Consider the following 14013-nt stretch of genomic DNA (forward strand, 5'->3'; position numbering starts at 1 on the left):
TAAAGTAGTTCAAGGTGTTTGTAAATGTTGCATTACATTTCTTCCCAAAACAAAGTCAGTCTGGGTAAACTGGCCATACCATTGTTTCTCATTCCTGGCTATCTGCTACAGCCATTATTTCCCATACACTACTCCCATACAAGAAGTTAATTGTTTTGTTTAGGTTTTTGGCTTTCTGCTTTCTGCTTGTGCTCAGTCCATGAAATGTGTGTTAGGATAAAAGGTATTAGTAATGCTTTAAAAAAAAAAAAAAGAAGGTGTAATTGTACAAAAAAATAAAATAATAATAATTCTGGTGATGCTATTAGCTGGTCAGATTTTTAATTAAACAACTTGAAAAGGTACCTAAGACTAAATTCTTTAGGACACATTGAAGTCCTTAACTTGTTTCGCTATATTTTTTGTATTACACTTTCTAAAACGGTTCACAAAATCTAACCCTTCATCCAGATTTCTGATATAAACTTGAAAAATGGAGCCCAGATGGGTTCTTGTGTACTTTGCCTAGTTGGGACCCGAATTGTACCCAGATTTTCCCAACATACGACCTTTACGGGTTTATAAAACAGGGCCATGATAGAACCTGTGGATTGTCCTACGATTTTTTTCAGCCCATTTCCAACCCATGTGTGCCTCACAAGAAATGTTGCCTGGGACCAAGTTAAAACTCATTCAAAATGCTGGGGAAAAAAAAGAAAAGGCTTCACATCATTCCTTTTTGTCCTGCAAAGGTCAACTGAGTAAAGTTACCTGGCGTTAAGGTTTTGATGCTTTTATTTTGGTAACTTTCTTGTCAACGTATCTATGGCGACAGAGACGGTTAACCGCAAAAAAACTGAAAAGGTCAGCAGCAAAACAGAAAAGGGGACAAAAAGCAACTCAGTCTCAGCTCCAGTCAATAAGAGAACACGGTTTGTAGCAGCGATTTAACTGTATTTGAATAATTTGACGCGTTTATAGAAAAATCTGATATTGCTTTATTGATGGATGTAACGAGGCGCATAATGACGGCTGGAGAAAACGATTGTGATTATTCGCTCTTGTCCAGCTCTTACGTGGGTCGACTGATCCAGATGGCTTTAATAAATCACTTAACCACCAACTCAGACCTTCTCCAGATCGACTGGATGCTGCGTGCCCTGTTTTCTGTTCGTGATCCGTTTGGACTTGTGCGTAAAGCACAAGAGGCACGTGAGGGTCAGGCAGACCGTCCAGCCTAAAGGTTCCTCCTTCCTTCCCATCATAGTGTGGAGGACTTGATGTAAAGGATAATGAAGGAGAATGGACACTGTGATAACAGACTTATCCCACGGGTTGCCAGGCAACCAATCCAGCAGGCACGGAGCTATAACAAGGCCTGTGTTTTGTGACAATGATGGCCAATCATCGGAAAGCGTAGCAAATGATGCCTACTCTGTGCAGTGTCTACATGTCCGCGCGATGATTACTGGCGCGTGGCGCTCACTGGATGCGCTTTTCTTTTCAGACAGCTTCAGTTCACTAACGGCGTCCATAAAACCATATCACCCGCATGAGCAATGTTCATATCTTAAGGCACATCGAGTGAGTGCACGCACATCGCATTACTTGCTACATTATTCAACATTTTGTTTATTATTATTATTATTATTATTATTATTATTATTATTATTATTATTATTATTTCGTTGACCTTGTGTTGAGTGATCTGCAAGAGATGCCTTCAGTTCGCCGACCAGGAGAACATCTGCCACATCTGTGGCGTTTTGTCGCCTGTAGACGTTTAGTTGAAAGCTGCATCGTTTCTAGCTCCCTCTGTAGTCTTTTCAGCAGCATTACAACAACGTTACGGCAGTGGGCATTGGCTGCTGGTTCCAAATGTTAAAGGTGGTTAAGGCAGCATACGCCTTTGACAGTAGCTGGATGTATTTAACCTGTAAAGTCGTGAGCTCAAAGAAAGCCCAATGTGGACGAGTCAGTGAAAACTGTACTGCTCTGTTTTAACGCCTTTCTTCCTCACAGAGTGTGGTTTGGATCAAGGTTCTGATGAAAGACCAACTTTCGGTTTAATTGCAAAAGATCACCGCAGTTTTTAAAATGTATTATTGCGTATTATTACTGTATGCATGATCTATAGAATCCATGGAGCTAACGGGTTGGTTTGAGATTTCCATTCACTCAGAAGGAAGAGCACTATTATAACAGGAAAAAAAAAACATAATTAATTATAAAAACAAGAATTGACTAATAGTTTATTTTTATCGTGATTTTTTTTGATAATTCACACAGGATCAAAATTACAGGTTGAAATATATATATATATATGCACCCCCTCTCACCACCCAACTAATAGTTGGAGAAATGTTCCTTAGCATGTCAGAGATAGATCACAGACTCTTTGTTGCCATCAGTAAGCTAATTCTAGGTGGGTATTTGACAACCTATCATGGTAGAACTCATTTGAATTGCTTTATACAAAATAATAATAATAATAATAATAATTCCAGTGTGGTTCACCCATTTTCAATCGCGGTGTAGTCAGATTCTTTCCAGAAATGTATCCAATCCAAAGCCAGTTTTGATGCGTTCAGCATGAGATTGCCCAAAAATGCCTTGACATGCTAAAACATTAAAAGTTCACTCTACATATACAATGATCGCGAGTATGTATTGTTGGGTCTGATCAACGTGTTTCCAAGCCAGATAACCTGATGAAGGAGATTCATACAGTCACAGAGGTTTTCATTTGAAATTGACGAGAAAATAGTGCAGAGAAGTGCTCTTATTAAAAACAGCTGGTTTATTGTTACCTGACCAGAATTCAATATCGCATGAAAATACATCTGTCTTGAGCAATGATTTAAAAGTGCACTGCTGCATGTAAAAGATAAACCATTTTGCTTCATTACAGGCTTTTCATGCCAATATAACAGTAATTCATTTTCTAGTAAACAATTAAAGGTTCAGTGTGGCACATCTTAGTAAATAGTGGGCGTCCCGTTGAGCAGTCATCAGCTAAACATCTGCCGTTTCATCAGTCAGACTGAGCTGTTACCACAGAAACAACACCCATGTATTTAAAGAGCTCTCAGAAGTTTAGGATTTTTTTGGGGTTTGTTTCTCAGTTCATTGACTTGTAGTAGCTCTGATGGAAATTTTCTCTGAGATGAAAGCAACTGTTCACATGATAAAGTCAACCTTAAAGAACGGAGCAACTTGCAAGTGTGACTAAGCTGCTCCTGTGCTGAAGCACGACGCAACAGTTTACTGCTCCATGTCGTTATCGTTCTCGTTCTGCAGCGTCTTCATCGCCAGGCCCCACAGAGTCACACTGGAGATAAACTGGCCTTCGCTCGACCTGTGGGGCCTGCCGGACCCCGTGAAGGAACCGCAGGGATTGTCCGACGGAGCCAGGTAGGGTCTGCCAGCGGGGTCTCTGTCCAGACACGTGTTGCCGTTCTCCACGTACGGACCGTACACGGCTTCCTGAGTGGGTTTGTTCAGCTTCAGGCGGTCGGCGGGCAGCAGAGCGACGCTTCTCTCCTGGTGGCCAGATGAAAGGAGGTGATGGGGAACCAGGGAGCGCAGCTCTGGAAGGGAGGTCAGTGCGGGGTTAAGGTGCATGCTGGGTCCTGGAGTCTCTATGGGTTGTATTGCTTGTGTGGGCGGAGGACTGCACGATGAGGGTTTCCCTAAATCTGTGTCAGGCACGACGGCAGAAAACTGCCGGTTGGTTGCAGCAGCTGATGGTTTACTCCGGCGGAGTGATTTAGTAAACGAGGCCGATCCATTCGAATTTTGAGTCTGCTCAGAGCTGGCTGCGGTCGGGCTGGGGACAGACGGCCCCTTGCAGTGCATGTTGCTGTGCCTCCTCAGCATGGCGGAGCGGGTGAAGCTCTTTCCGCAGGTGTTGCAGACGTAAGGCTTCTCACCAGTGTGTGATCGTATGTGACGCTGAAGGTCTCCTGAGTCAATGAAGCGCTTTCCTGGATGAAGGAAAACACCGTAGATATAAAAGACCGCTTGGATTTCACATTAAGCCGCTAGTTTTAGTGGGATTCGTCATCCCGGGGGAGCTGAAGTTCCATAAAACGGACAAACGGAGAGAGAAAGGAAGAACTTCAATGGTTGCAGTGAGAAGTAAAAACCGTTTCTATCCAACAGAACTAAATACACTGTCTGCAATCAGTTTGAAAACTGAACTTTCTTCTCTACCACCTTAACCGCTTTTTAAGTCTACTTATGAACACATTTTTAACTTATTATTTTATTTAAACTAAAGGGAATCTAGTCTGACTTCTGCAGCTGGGTTTTCATAAGAGAAAAGCAACATTTTCAAGGTATATACTTAGACTATTAGAGATGTATGAATACTTTTCAATACTTTGAAATGACATGTAGGATCTCTGTTCCTACACCCTGTCTGGATAAATGGATGGGTTTGTGGTTGCGTGTTTATTGCATTACAAAGATATGAACGAGAAACAAATTGCAGGCAGCGAACGTTATCGTTTGAAGCTCCTCCTGACTGATTTATTTATCATATTTATCATGACCACTAAGAGAAACAACCCACATAGACTTTACGCAATGATCATATAGTGACCGGTAACAAAAACTAATTATTATATGCTCTACAAATATGCATTCGGTTACTCAGACACAAAGGAAATTCATGTAATTGTGAAAAAAGGCCAGAAAACAACCACTCTGTATCTAATCTCTTGGTAAAAGGTAATTCCTTACCACAAGTGGCACAGATGTGGGATTTTTCTCCAGTATGGCGGGCCTTGTGCTTCAGCAGCTTCCTGTGTGTGTTGAAGGACTTTCCACATTGATCGCAGGTGAATGTCCTGTCTGCTGCATGAGTCCTCTTGTGCTCCTTGAGATTACTCAAATTGGTGAATCCTAAGCAAGAGACACAAGTTCAGTTCAGCCTGCGAAGAAACATGCGAGCGACAAAAACGTGTTTGTTTACGCCGAGAGACGTAACGTTACCTCTGCCGCATATGTCGCACAGATGCGGCTTCTCTCCCGTGTGAACCACTTTGTGACGCTGGACGTCCCCCGATGCAGTAAAGCTGGCAAACAACGATTTGGGCTAACATTAAAATCTGTTATTTAGCTTAAAGCTGCGTACGATCCCAAACTGTACACCAATTTGTACAGACGGACGCATTTGACAGCACCCATCTTTTAGACGTGCAAAATGCCTTATCAATTTTGTTTTTCTTGCAGTGGCTTCATCTCACTATAAAAATTGTACAAAAATTTAATTTGAGCACATTTAGTTAGTGAGGAAAAGTACAATATTAAGTATTAGTTATTTACCATGCTTACTGTGCGCAGTGGAAAAAAAATATGGATCAGAAGGAAATTCATCTCTGTCACGTCATTTTTTTTTTATACCCCCAAGAAGCACAAAGTCATGGATTGCCAATCCCCAGAAAATGTGATCAACATTAAAAAAATATAAATAAATAATACTTTAGGTGCACATATTTTAAAGGGTTTGTTAATGGTGCCAACATTTGAGCTACTGGGTATTAAAAAAAAAGAAGTAATTCTCAAAATGGAATTTTTTTCTTGAAAAAATTAAAGGTTGGATTTTTTTAAAAAAATGATATTTTGCTATTGTGATTAAAAAAAATTACTGCTACATAAATCTACCTGGAGTGCCAAGAAATCTTTTAGTGACAGGTGTCACTGCGTTTTGATAGTATGCCGATCATTATTGCATAGCCATAAATTCCAAATTCAGGAGCTATATATATGTTTGTGCTCTAAAAACATTTATTGTGCCCAACTCTGGACATTATGAAAAAAACCCCAAAAAACACGAAAACAAAGAAAGCCAAGTTAAATCTAATATAAATAAAAAACTCAATTGTTATTTTTGGGACCACGTAAATTAACAAGCTTCTAAAATCGACACATTAAAGTTAAAAGGAGAATTATTAAATGAGCTGATCTAGAAACTAACTTGTACTACCTTTTACCACACAGCTCGCATATGTACGGCTTCTCTCCGGAATGTCGCCGCAAATGGGTCTGCAGGTTGCCTGCCTGTAAGATAAAATCCCCTCGGTGTCTCTTTACGACCCAACTATTTAAGAACAAAGGTGAAATATGAGACTATGTGGCGGGGAGGATACCTGAGAAAAGTTCTTGCCGCAGACGTTGCACTGGAACGGCTTCTCACCTGGAAGCAGAAAATTCCAGTTTGTGTCTGAAACAGTCCGATGAATTGTTAAAGATGAAGTACGTTAGTGCAGACATGTAATACCGGTGTGAGAGCGCTTGTGCAGCTCCAGGTTGCTCGGATGTTTGAAGATCTTCCCACACAACTGGCAGCAGTACTGCTTGTGCCCCGCTTGGTGAGGAGGCTCCGACTGAGGCTTCAGATTTTGCTCCTCTTTGTTTCCGGGTGGGGGACTAGGAAGCTGCGTGTCTGCTGCCCCAGAACACTCCTCTCTTCCTAAAGGGCTGCTGCCGATGGGAGCCTCTGGAGCTTCATCCGGAGCTTCATCTGGAGCTTCATCCGGAGCCTCAGCGTGGGCAACGGGCCCCCCTTGAAGGCTCTCTTTGGGACAGCTAAGGACGGGCTCGGCGACCGACTCGGCACACATCTCCTCTAAGGCTTTCTGAGACCGGAGGTAATTGTATTTCTTCAGGTAAACGGTCTTCTTGGGACGCACGGGCTTGTTGATTGCGGAGTCGGTCGGGTCGCAGGCGGGGGTGTTTAAATTATTCAAAGGGGTCAAAGAAGAGACGCCGTTTTTTTCTGCTGTTACAGATGTGCAAGGAGGGCTGGGCTGGACCGTGTTTCCTAAAATCACAGGAGAGCTATTGCCACCCTGACTCATTCCGAGCTGACATTGCTGCTCTTCCACCAATACCAGAGGCCCTTGATTTGAGGATGCGCTGTTTGTCTGAATTGCACTTTGTTTGAAGTACTGCTTACTGTAGAAATTACGGAGTTTGTAACCGTGAATGAGCTGCTTTTCTGCAGGCGCCTGGGAGCCGCTCTGTACGTCACACGTCAAGCTGCTGTGAGACCCCGTCCCCGGCATCCTCCTTGTGTGATCCATGTCACCGTAATAGCCCGACCTCTGGGGGTCAGGCGGGCAGTGGAGGTCAACATCATGTGGCAGGTTACTCCCCAAAAGGCAGTCGTGCTCTGAGCTCAGCATGCCTGGGAGGGCAAACGAAGGCATCTCTACGGGAGGCGGGCAGGGTTTGAGGAAAGCGTTGCACAGGCTCTGCACATTCGGGACCTGCAGACTCTGAGCAATGTCCAGGAGAGCTTGCACGTTGTCCTGATTAATGTCGATATGGGAGGTGTACATGTAGTCCAGCATTTGGCCGATGCCGCCGACATCCTGGGTCACCAGGTTGAACACGTCGTTCTTCTGACTGGGAGAGTTTTGGAACAAAGACCTGAAAAGATCAATCCAGAGCTCAAGTAACATGTACAGGATTATCTCAGGAAATTAGAATACCATCGAACTGTTTATTTATTGCTGTAATTTCACTGAAAATGTGATATATATCAATATATTTTATTTTGGTTGATCATGGCTTTGAGATATTGACAACCAAACTTTCCCAAAAAATTTTAATTTGAAGACCAATAAAAAAAGATTCTTACGAAATCAAAAAAATGATTCAGTCCCTTGTAAACTTACCTTCGTTGAACCTAGAAGTTTAATTCGGCTAGAAAATGCAACAGATATCTAAATTGACGTAAATGGTTAATTTTTGGGGGGCGAGGGATTTCTCTGTTTCTATTTATATTTTAATAAAAAATGAAAAAGGCAAAAGTTATTGAAGAATATTCTCAACAATCAATGGAAAAAAAAAACAACCTTTGTACGTACAACAATCAAACCCTTTTTGTAACTGTTGACCATCGTTTTGTCTGTTTCTATTGGTATTGCGATGATTTATTTTCAGTGATGAGCTCTCCGGTTGGAAGGCCTCTTTGCCGTCACCCTAATCTTTTGTTCACTTTACAGCTTCTCTATTAGATTGAAGAAATGTAGGCAGTGTGTAGAGGTTGTGAAATCTAATTGTACACGTTTTCTTAGCTATAATTATATATAAATGAACAATAATAAACATTTAAAATAACTCTGGTATTAAAAAAAAAAATCTTACCATGATTCTATATCATGTCTGAATTTCAAGTTAAATGGAATTACTAAAATAAATTAACTTTTTGATGATTTGGTTGAGTTACACCTGTACTCATTTGGTTGTTTTTTTTTGGGGGGGGGGGGGTTTAAACATCTCACTGAAATTGAACAAAAATGGAATAAATAAAGACATCAAGGCACCTGAAATAGGAACTGAAAGCAGCCAGGACATTTTTGTGGGCCTTGAAGCAGACACCTTTCACCACCAGCATGCAGTCACAGAGAAGCCCTTGAATCCTCTGCTCCTGGAGCTGCTGGAGGAGATAGGAGCTGTGGCTGGACAGGGTGTCCATGGTCAAAGCAGCTGCTGCAACTACTCCACAAAAACAAAACACAAGAGTCACGAGTCAAGAACAACTGCTGGATAAACAGACCTCTTCTTGTGCATCTCAGGCTGACTAGTAACCTAACAGCACTTTCAAAAATCATAATGTATATCTACATCGTTCAACAACAGCGCGGAATACGGAGTCTGAGCTACGAGACCACCCATGCAAAAATTGGACGGAACAGTCGAGGTGGCGTCGAGGCCATAGAAGGTGACGTAAACCTACATCGCGCAACACTTTGCGAAAACGTAGAGATCCAACAAAGAGATATTCCCCATTGTCAATCGTTTGGTAAAAGCAGATCTTAAATTAGTCCAAATTGTAAGACAAATATTCCCCACCTTTTATTGGGATGATCGGTCACTTTACTACAGCATAAACACTACGTCACTTCCTGGTACATCACGCATTTTGAACTATCGAAACATGGCTCAAACAGTGGCAGTTTTCTTACAAAACTTGGAAATTGTACGCTTAAACTTCAACTGTGGAGCATGTTTTAAAAACTTCATAAAACTACTGAAGATTTTTCCAGTCACAGGCCCAAACGCTGTAGATGCTTTCCTTGCCCCTTAGAAACGATACGCCAGCTCTTCTGCCATATTGCGTGTGGCACGTCCCATAGCTCAAGTGCGGAAGTAGCATTGGAAACAGTTTTCCAAATAAAATAATTCAAAAGTTTACATTCAGGTAAAGAATAAAAGGGGCAATTGATAAAAAAGAAGAAAAAGAAATTGAAGGTGTTCCGATTCTTGGCACTGTTGAACTAAAGCCACTCACAACATGGCGGTAGCATTGACGGACGATTCTCCAGTGTCTAGTCTAGTTGAGCCAGGAACTCTGTTTTTCTGAGATGCGTTTGACGTCGGAACGCTAACCTTGTAGTTCTTAAGTCCGGACAATGTCACGTGTGTTTTGAAAAGTTGATACGAAAGGAACGTGTGCTTCGCATGGTTTTCACCGAAGCTTAAGCCGAAGGTTTACTGATATCCGTCGCTACGTGCAGCCGTTGTTTTTAACGGTAAACGACATTAGCTTAACCGAGCAAACGGCCAGCCTGGTCCTATTTAAGCGTGTAAGTTTAATCGGTTTTGGTTGGTTTTACCAGGGCGCTATTAATTTATCCCGCATGTTGGCTGCCTGAGAAGAGTCCACGGCAAAGAAGACACGAAGAGAAGGGTATCATTATGGTGTTCTTCACCTGCAACGCATGTGGCGAATCCTTGAAAAAAGCCCAAGTCGACAAACATGTAATGAAGTGCCGTGGGTGCCAAGTTCTGGCCTGTATCGACTGCGGAAAAGACTTTTGGTAATAACTGTTTTCTTTTACCAGCTGGGTTTTTTTTTAGATGCAGCATTGTCAAAATGTGCTTAATTTTAAACAATTCCAATGACACCGGTCATATGCTTCATGTCATTATCATGGAGGAACCTCTCCCACATCCCAAACCAGATCCTATCCAGGATTGCCCTCCGTTTAGCTCATCTTCCTATCAACTCTAACCAGCTTCTGTGTCCCCACTAAAAAAACAACAAAAAACACAATATTAAGAGTAATGCTGCCAATTTAGTGTTCTTGATATTTACACAATTTTGTGTCGGAGCACCTTATTCCTTTCATGTTTTGTGGCGAGTCGTGCAATTCTAACACATAAAATCATAGTAAAATACATTATAATTAGTGGCTGGAACACGACATTGCAGAATGTGAAAAGAATTCCAGGTGTTTTGAAACGTTTTTTTGCAAGGCACTTCACCACATTTAAGATGGTGTCTCATCTTGGTCGTGTCACACGTAGGGGCGAGGACTACAAAAACCACACTAAATGTATCAGCGAGGATCAGAAATACGGTGGAAAAGGTTACGAGGCCAAGGCGAATAAAGGAGATGTGAAACAGAAGCAGTGGTTACAGGTGAGCAGCCCTCATTGAACATTAGCATATGCGTGAGTAAGGAGGGTTGCTTCTCTTAATGCTCGTCTTGTACTTTTGTCATACAGAGAATCAATGAAGCCATGAACAAACCCGGTGTCAGCGCTAAGCTGAGGGATGTGCTCTACCAAGTCAGCGGTTATGAAAACGTGCCGAGGAAAAAGGCAAAGTTTCAGGTTGGTATTACTCACAACATTAAAAGCTTTTATTTCGTTTAAAGTGCTTTAAATGACGGAGGAAAGCTATGGGTGAATGAATGCCTTGTGACCACATGATCAGTGATAAATTAATTTTTTTTCTCTCTCTCTCTTCAGAACTGGATAAGAAGCAGTTTAAAAATATCAAACACTGGGCTACAGGAGGAGGTGTGGGACATAATTGCTGCTGCAGACAGTGTAAGTTATTTTAGCTTGTTTTATCAAGATAACCATCATGCGCTTGGACGTCCCACATTTTTTTGTGCTTTGGACCTTTTGATCAGTTAGAAGCAAATGTCTTTTTTGTATAAAAGATGTCTGAAGGCTTAGATTTCAGTATATTAATAAGTTGTATTTAAATGTTCTGATAAGGACCTATAAAAGCACTTTATTGCTTTACTTAATGTGTTAATGTTACTTGAGCCCTAGTGTTGCTGGTATTGCTAATAATTATATGTTACAACGAGAAATGAAGCCTTGCGCTCTGTAGCGCTGGCCTTTTATATGCACACCTAGATTATTTTATGTCTGCTTGTTTAATAATGGATGTAAAAAAATAAAAAAATGTTTAAAAATGTACTTAATTTTTTATCACCCATCTATAAGTCTCCTCCGGCCACACAAATGACCAAAGAACCTGCCGACATGGAGGCTGACATCCGAGTGGACACCAACGGAACTGAGCACCAAGAAGACCAGTCGAACACTGAGGAGGAGAAGAAGAAGAAGAAGCTGAACAAACGGGAGCGCAAAGAGGCCCGTCAGCAAAAGAATGGGAAAGCTCCCAAGAGAGATGAAAAAAGAACTGCAGAAGAACCAGAGAAAGGCCAGACAGGCAAACAGAAAAAGGATAGAAAGAGAAAACACAAAGGAGATGAAGACCAGACTGAGAACGGCGTTGAAGAAGTTTCCAAGAAAATAAAGAGTAAATAACATTTTATTCCTTTAAATTTAAATGGTCTGCTCCCAAAGCATGCATGTCGTAATTATGTTAAGTTGTTTGTACGTATATTTGCTTCAGATTTTATATTAAATATTGTTCTTTTGCAGTTGATGACGCTGCAGAGTCAGAGGAAACTGAAGATCAAGCCATGTCTCAGGGTAACACGGCCTTAGATTCACTTAAAGTTCTGGCACATTTTGGCATCACACTTCAATGAATATGTGTGTGGCTTATTAATTACATCGCCAAAGAAATAAGAAAATATTTTGTAGTAAGATTCCAGCAGAGGTCAGTGTCGGCTCTTTGTTTTCCCCGAGGAAATGACCCTCACCACACCCAACTATGTTTCTGATCACCCACACAGGCAAATTCAACTGGAAGGGAAACATCAAGGCAGTGCTGAGAGAGTCACCTGACCAGGAGCTGTCAGTGAAAAGACTGAGAAAGAAGGTGAGAAAGAAAGCAACGCATTTCTGTCTGCATGACACACGTATTCAACTTGACATCTGTCCTCTACCCTGAATGTGGCCATCTTTAAATACAAATCATAACTTAACATTGGGTAAGGAGTCTATTTTTCTGTCCTTTGCAGGTTTTGGCAGCCTACTACTCTTTCGCTGGTGACAGAAATTTCAAAACGGAAGATGAGCTGTTGGCACTTTTCAACAAAAAGATCACCAAAAACCCCAAGTTTAGAGTTTTAAAAGACAGAGTGAAGCTTTTGAAGTAGACTCCTCCTTTAACAGCATGTTCTCCATGGATTTAAATGAACGTTATTATTGCTGTTCTCCTTGGTGGCTTTTTATACGAATGAACAATTTCGAAGATTAAATGGTTTTACGCAGTGAGCCTGGTCGTAATCAATACACGCACGCTTGGAACACGCCAGTTCTGTTTAATGTATAAAATGACGGTTGCAACGGAAGGCTGCTAATGGCACCTTATCTGTGGGATTGGATGTTGCCGTGGGGAGGGGGGACAGGGTTAGAGACGCAGGGAGAGGTGCGCCTGAGCTGAATCCGACTCTCACACGGGACGAAGCTAATGCACATTCCTCCGCACTGCGAACGGGGTTCACTTGGCCGGAGACACAGAAGCTCCATAGAAGCAAGACGCTTGGTGTCAGCCTCAGGTGAAGTTTTAATGCTTTCTGATTTTCCACGACTAGAATAAGCAGAAAAAGGACACACACACACTTACAGAGAATGAGTAAACCTGCCCAGCTTTATGAAGCTCCTCTAATCCCAGAAGGTTTAACACTGACGCTCATTCATCACGCTACTTACGTGTAACACTATATGGCATACTCTGGGTTTTAGTTGAGCTGTTACTCAAGTTTGCTAGTATTAAAATTGTTTTCTCATTCAGCCTGCGTCAGTTGGATTTAAGTCTTGTGTTTTGATCCAGACCACACAGGATACTGAATTAATCACATCTTTGCTGTTTTGAAGGCATGGGGTTGTTTTAAAAACGTTGCATTCTTTCAGTTTAAATATCTTCCCATAAAACTCCAGGAACTTGTCTTAAGTTGCTAGGGTCAGAAGGTCCTAGCAATCTAATGATGAGCACTATTCTAGTTGTCAACCAACTAGAATAGTGTTCTTGTTATAAGATTAACTACCTGACCACCAAGGTGGTCAGTTATAACTGTTTTTCAGCTAAAATAAAACTGAACCAGAAAGTACTCGCTATTTATCAGTGTGTACGCTTTAATTTCTCCCTTCAGAGAGTTCAGAAGTAGGACAACCGTGTCAGATTCTTGCTCTATGTAAAGGTATACAGTGAACTTAAGATGAGGTGTGGCACATAGCCAGCTACTATGTATTCTGTAAAGTTAATTACTGAAGGAAGGAAAATAACATAAAAAAAAAAATCTTAATTTTCTGTTTGACACAAGATAAGTCAGATAGGCTGATTCTTTATAGATAAGATGCACGGTAGCCTTTGTTTACATGCTGCAGAGAACATATAAAGTAAACCTTTTTCTTGGAAAAAATGATCCTGCATGAAATTAATCACATCTTTGCTCTTTGTTGTTAAAAATAGCTCAAGTTCAGTCAATTGGATAGTTATGGCAAGTTAAGAGAGACTTCTGGTGTATCCCATCAGTTGAAAGGTGGTGGGGTTAATTTTCTTTAGAAAGCTAAGTTGTAATTATGAAATGCAAAGTTCAAAATTTGGTTGCATCTCAGAATTATGAGATGCTAAATTATAAGGTATCAAAGAAAAAATTAGTAGCTAGCTTACTAAAATCTGTACTTTATCTTAGAAAATTAATGATTGTCACACTTATGAATATGTTAACTGTATTCAATAAGGTATTCTGTTTTCAAAGTACAGAGGCATTGTGTACAATAATTTGGTCATGTCTTTTTATGGTCATTACTTATTTACAATTTTTTTTAAAACTACAATTGTCCTCGTTCTTACGTCAT

At 41.1% G+C, this 14013-nt stretch overlaps 2 protein-coding genes across 5 annotated transcripts; one reads left to right on the forward strand and one right to left on the reverse strand.

Annotated features, from left to right (window-relative positions):
* Window positions 1-2756: 2756 nt before the first annotated feature.
* Window positions 2757-8927, reverse strand: zbtb49 (zinc finger and BTB domain containing 49). Of its 4 annotated transcripts, none has more exons than XM_032548658.1 (8): window positions 8848-8923; window positions 8319-8490; window positions 6266-7395; window positions 6135-6181; window positions 5972-6045; window positions 4978-5060; window positions 4726-4887; window positions 2757-3965 (listed from the first exon to the last, which is right to left on the reverse strand). In XM_032548658.1, exons 2-8 carry the CDS (start codon window positions 8468-8470, stop codon window positions 3244-3246), a joined length of 2370 nt encoding a protein of 789 aa, XP_032404549.1. In that variant the 5' UTR covers window positions 8471-8490; window positions 8848-8923; the 3' UTR covers window positions 2757-3243. The 4 variants fall into 4 exon arrangements, with proteins under 4 accessions (XP_032404549.1, XP_032404547.1, XP_032404550.1 ...); XM_032548656.1 differs by having other exon boundaries at window positions 6266-7419; XM_032548659.1 differs by lacking the exon at window positions 8319-8490 and having other exon boundaries at window positions 6266-7419; window positions 8848-8927.
* A 354-nt stretch (window positions 8928-9281) lies between these two features.
* On the forward strand, window positions 9282-12426 carry lyar (Ly1 antibody reactive homolog (mouse)). The gene is made up of 9 exons (XM_032548663.1): window positions 9282-9527; window positions 9615-9815; window positions 10306-10420; window positions 10507-10614; window positions 10753-10833; window positions 11242-11560; window positions 11686-11736; window positions 11943-12028; window positions 12171-12426. Exons 2-9 carry the CDS (start codon window positions 9694-9696, stop codon window positions 12306-12308), a joined length of 1020 nt encoding a protein of 339 aa, XP_032404554.1. The 5' UTR covers window positions 9282-9527; window positions 9615-9693; the 3' UTR covers window positions 12309-12426.
* Window positions 12427-14013: the final 1587 nt, after the last annotated feature.

This window comes from Xiphophorus hellerii, chromosome 20 (assembly GCF_003331165.1).
Source record: "Xiphophorus hellerii strain 12219 chromosome 20, Xiphophorus_hellerii-4.1, whole genome shotgun sequence".
Taxonomy (NCBI): Eukaryota; Metazoa; Chordata; class Actinopteri; order Cyprinodontiformes; family Poeciliidae; genus Xiphophorus; species Xiphophorus hellerii.

Excerpts from the sequence above, each read along its gene's own strand:
- zbtb49 (XM_032548656.1), bottom strand. The coding sequence starts at position 8,470 with ATGGACACCCTGTCCAGCCACAGCTCCTATCTCCTCCAGCAGCTCCAG. Across the intron at positions 6,046-6,134 it reads GCGGCAAGAACTTTTCTCAG|GCAGGCAACCTGCAGACCCA; the intron begins GTATCCTCCCCG and ends TTTATCTTACAG. Across the intron at positions 4,888-4,977 it reads GTGCGACATATGCGGCAGAG|GATTCACCAATTTGAGTAAT; the intron begins GTAACGTTACGT and ends TCTCTTGCTTAG.
- lyar (XM_032548663.1), top strand. The coding sequence starts at position 9,694 with ATGGTGTTCTTCACCTGCAACGCATGTGGCGAATCCTTGAAAAAAGCC. Across the intron at positions 11,561-11,685 it reads AGTTTCCAAGAAAATAAAGA|TTGATGACGCTGCAGAGTCA; the intron begins GTAAATAACATT and ends GTTCTTTTGCAG. Across the intron at positions 12,029-12,170 it reads TGAAAAGACTGAGAAAGAAG|GTTTTGGCAGCCTACTACTC; the intron begins GTGAGAAAGAAA and ends TGTCCTTTGCAG.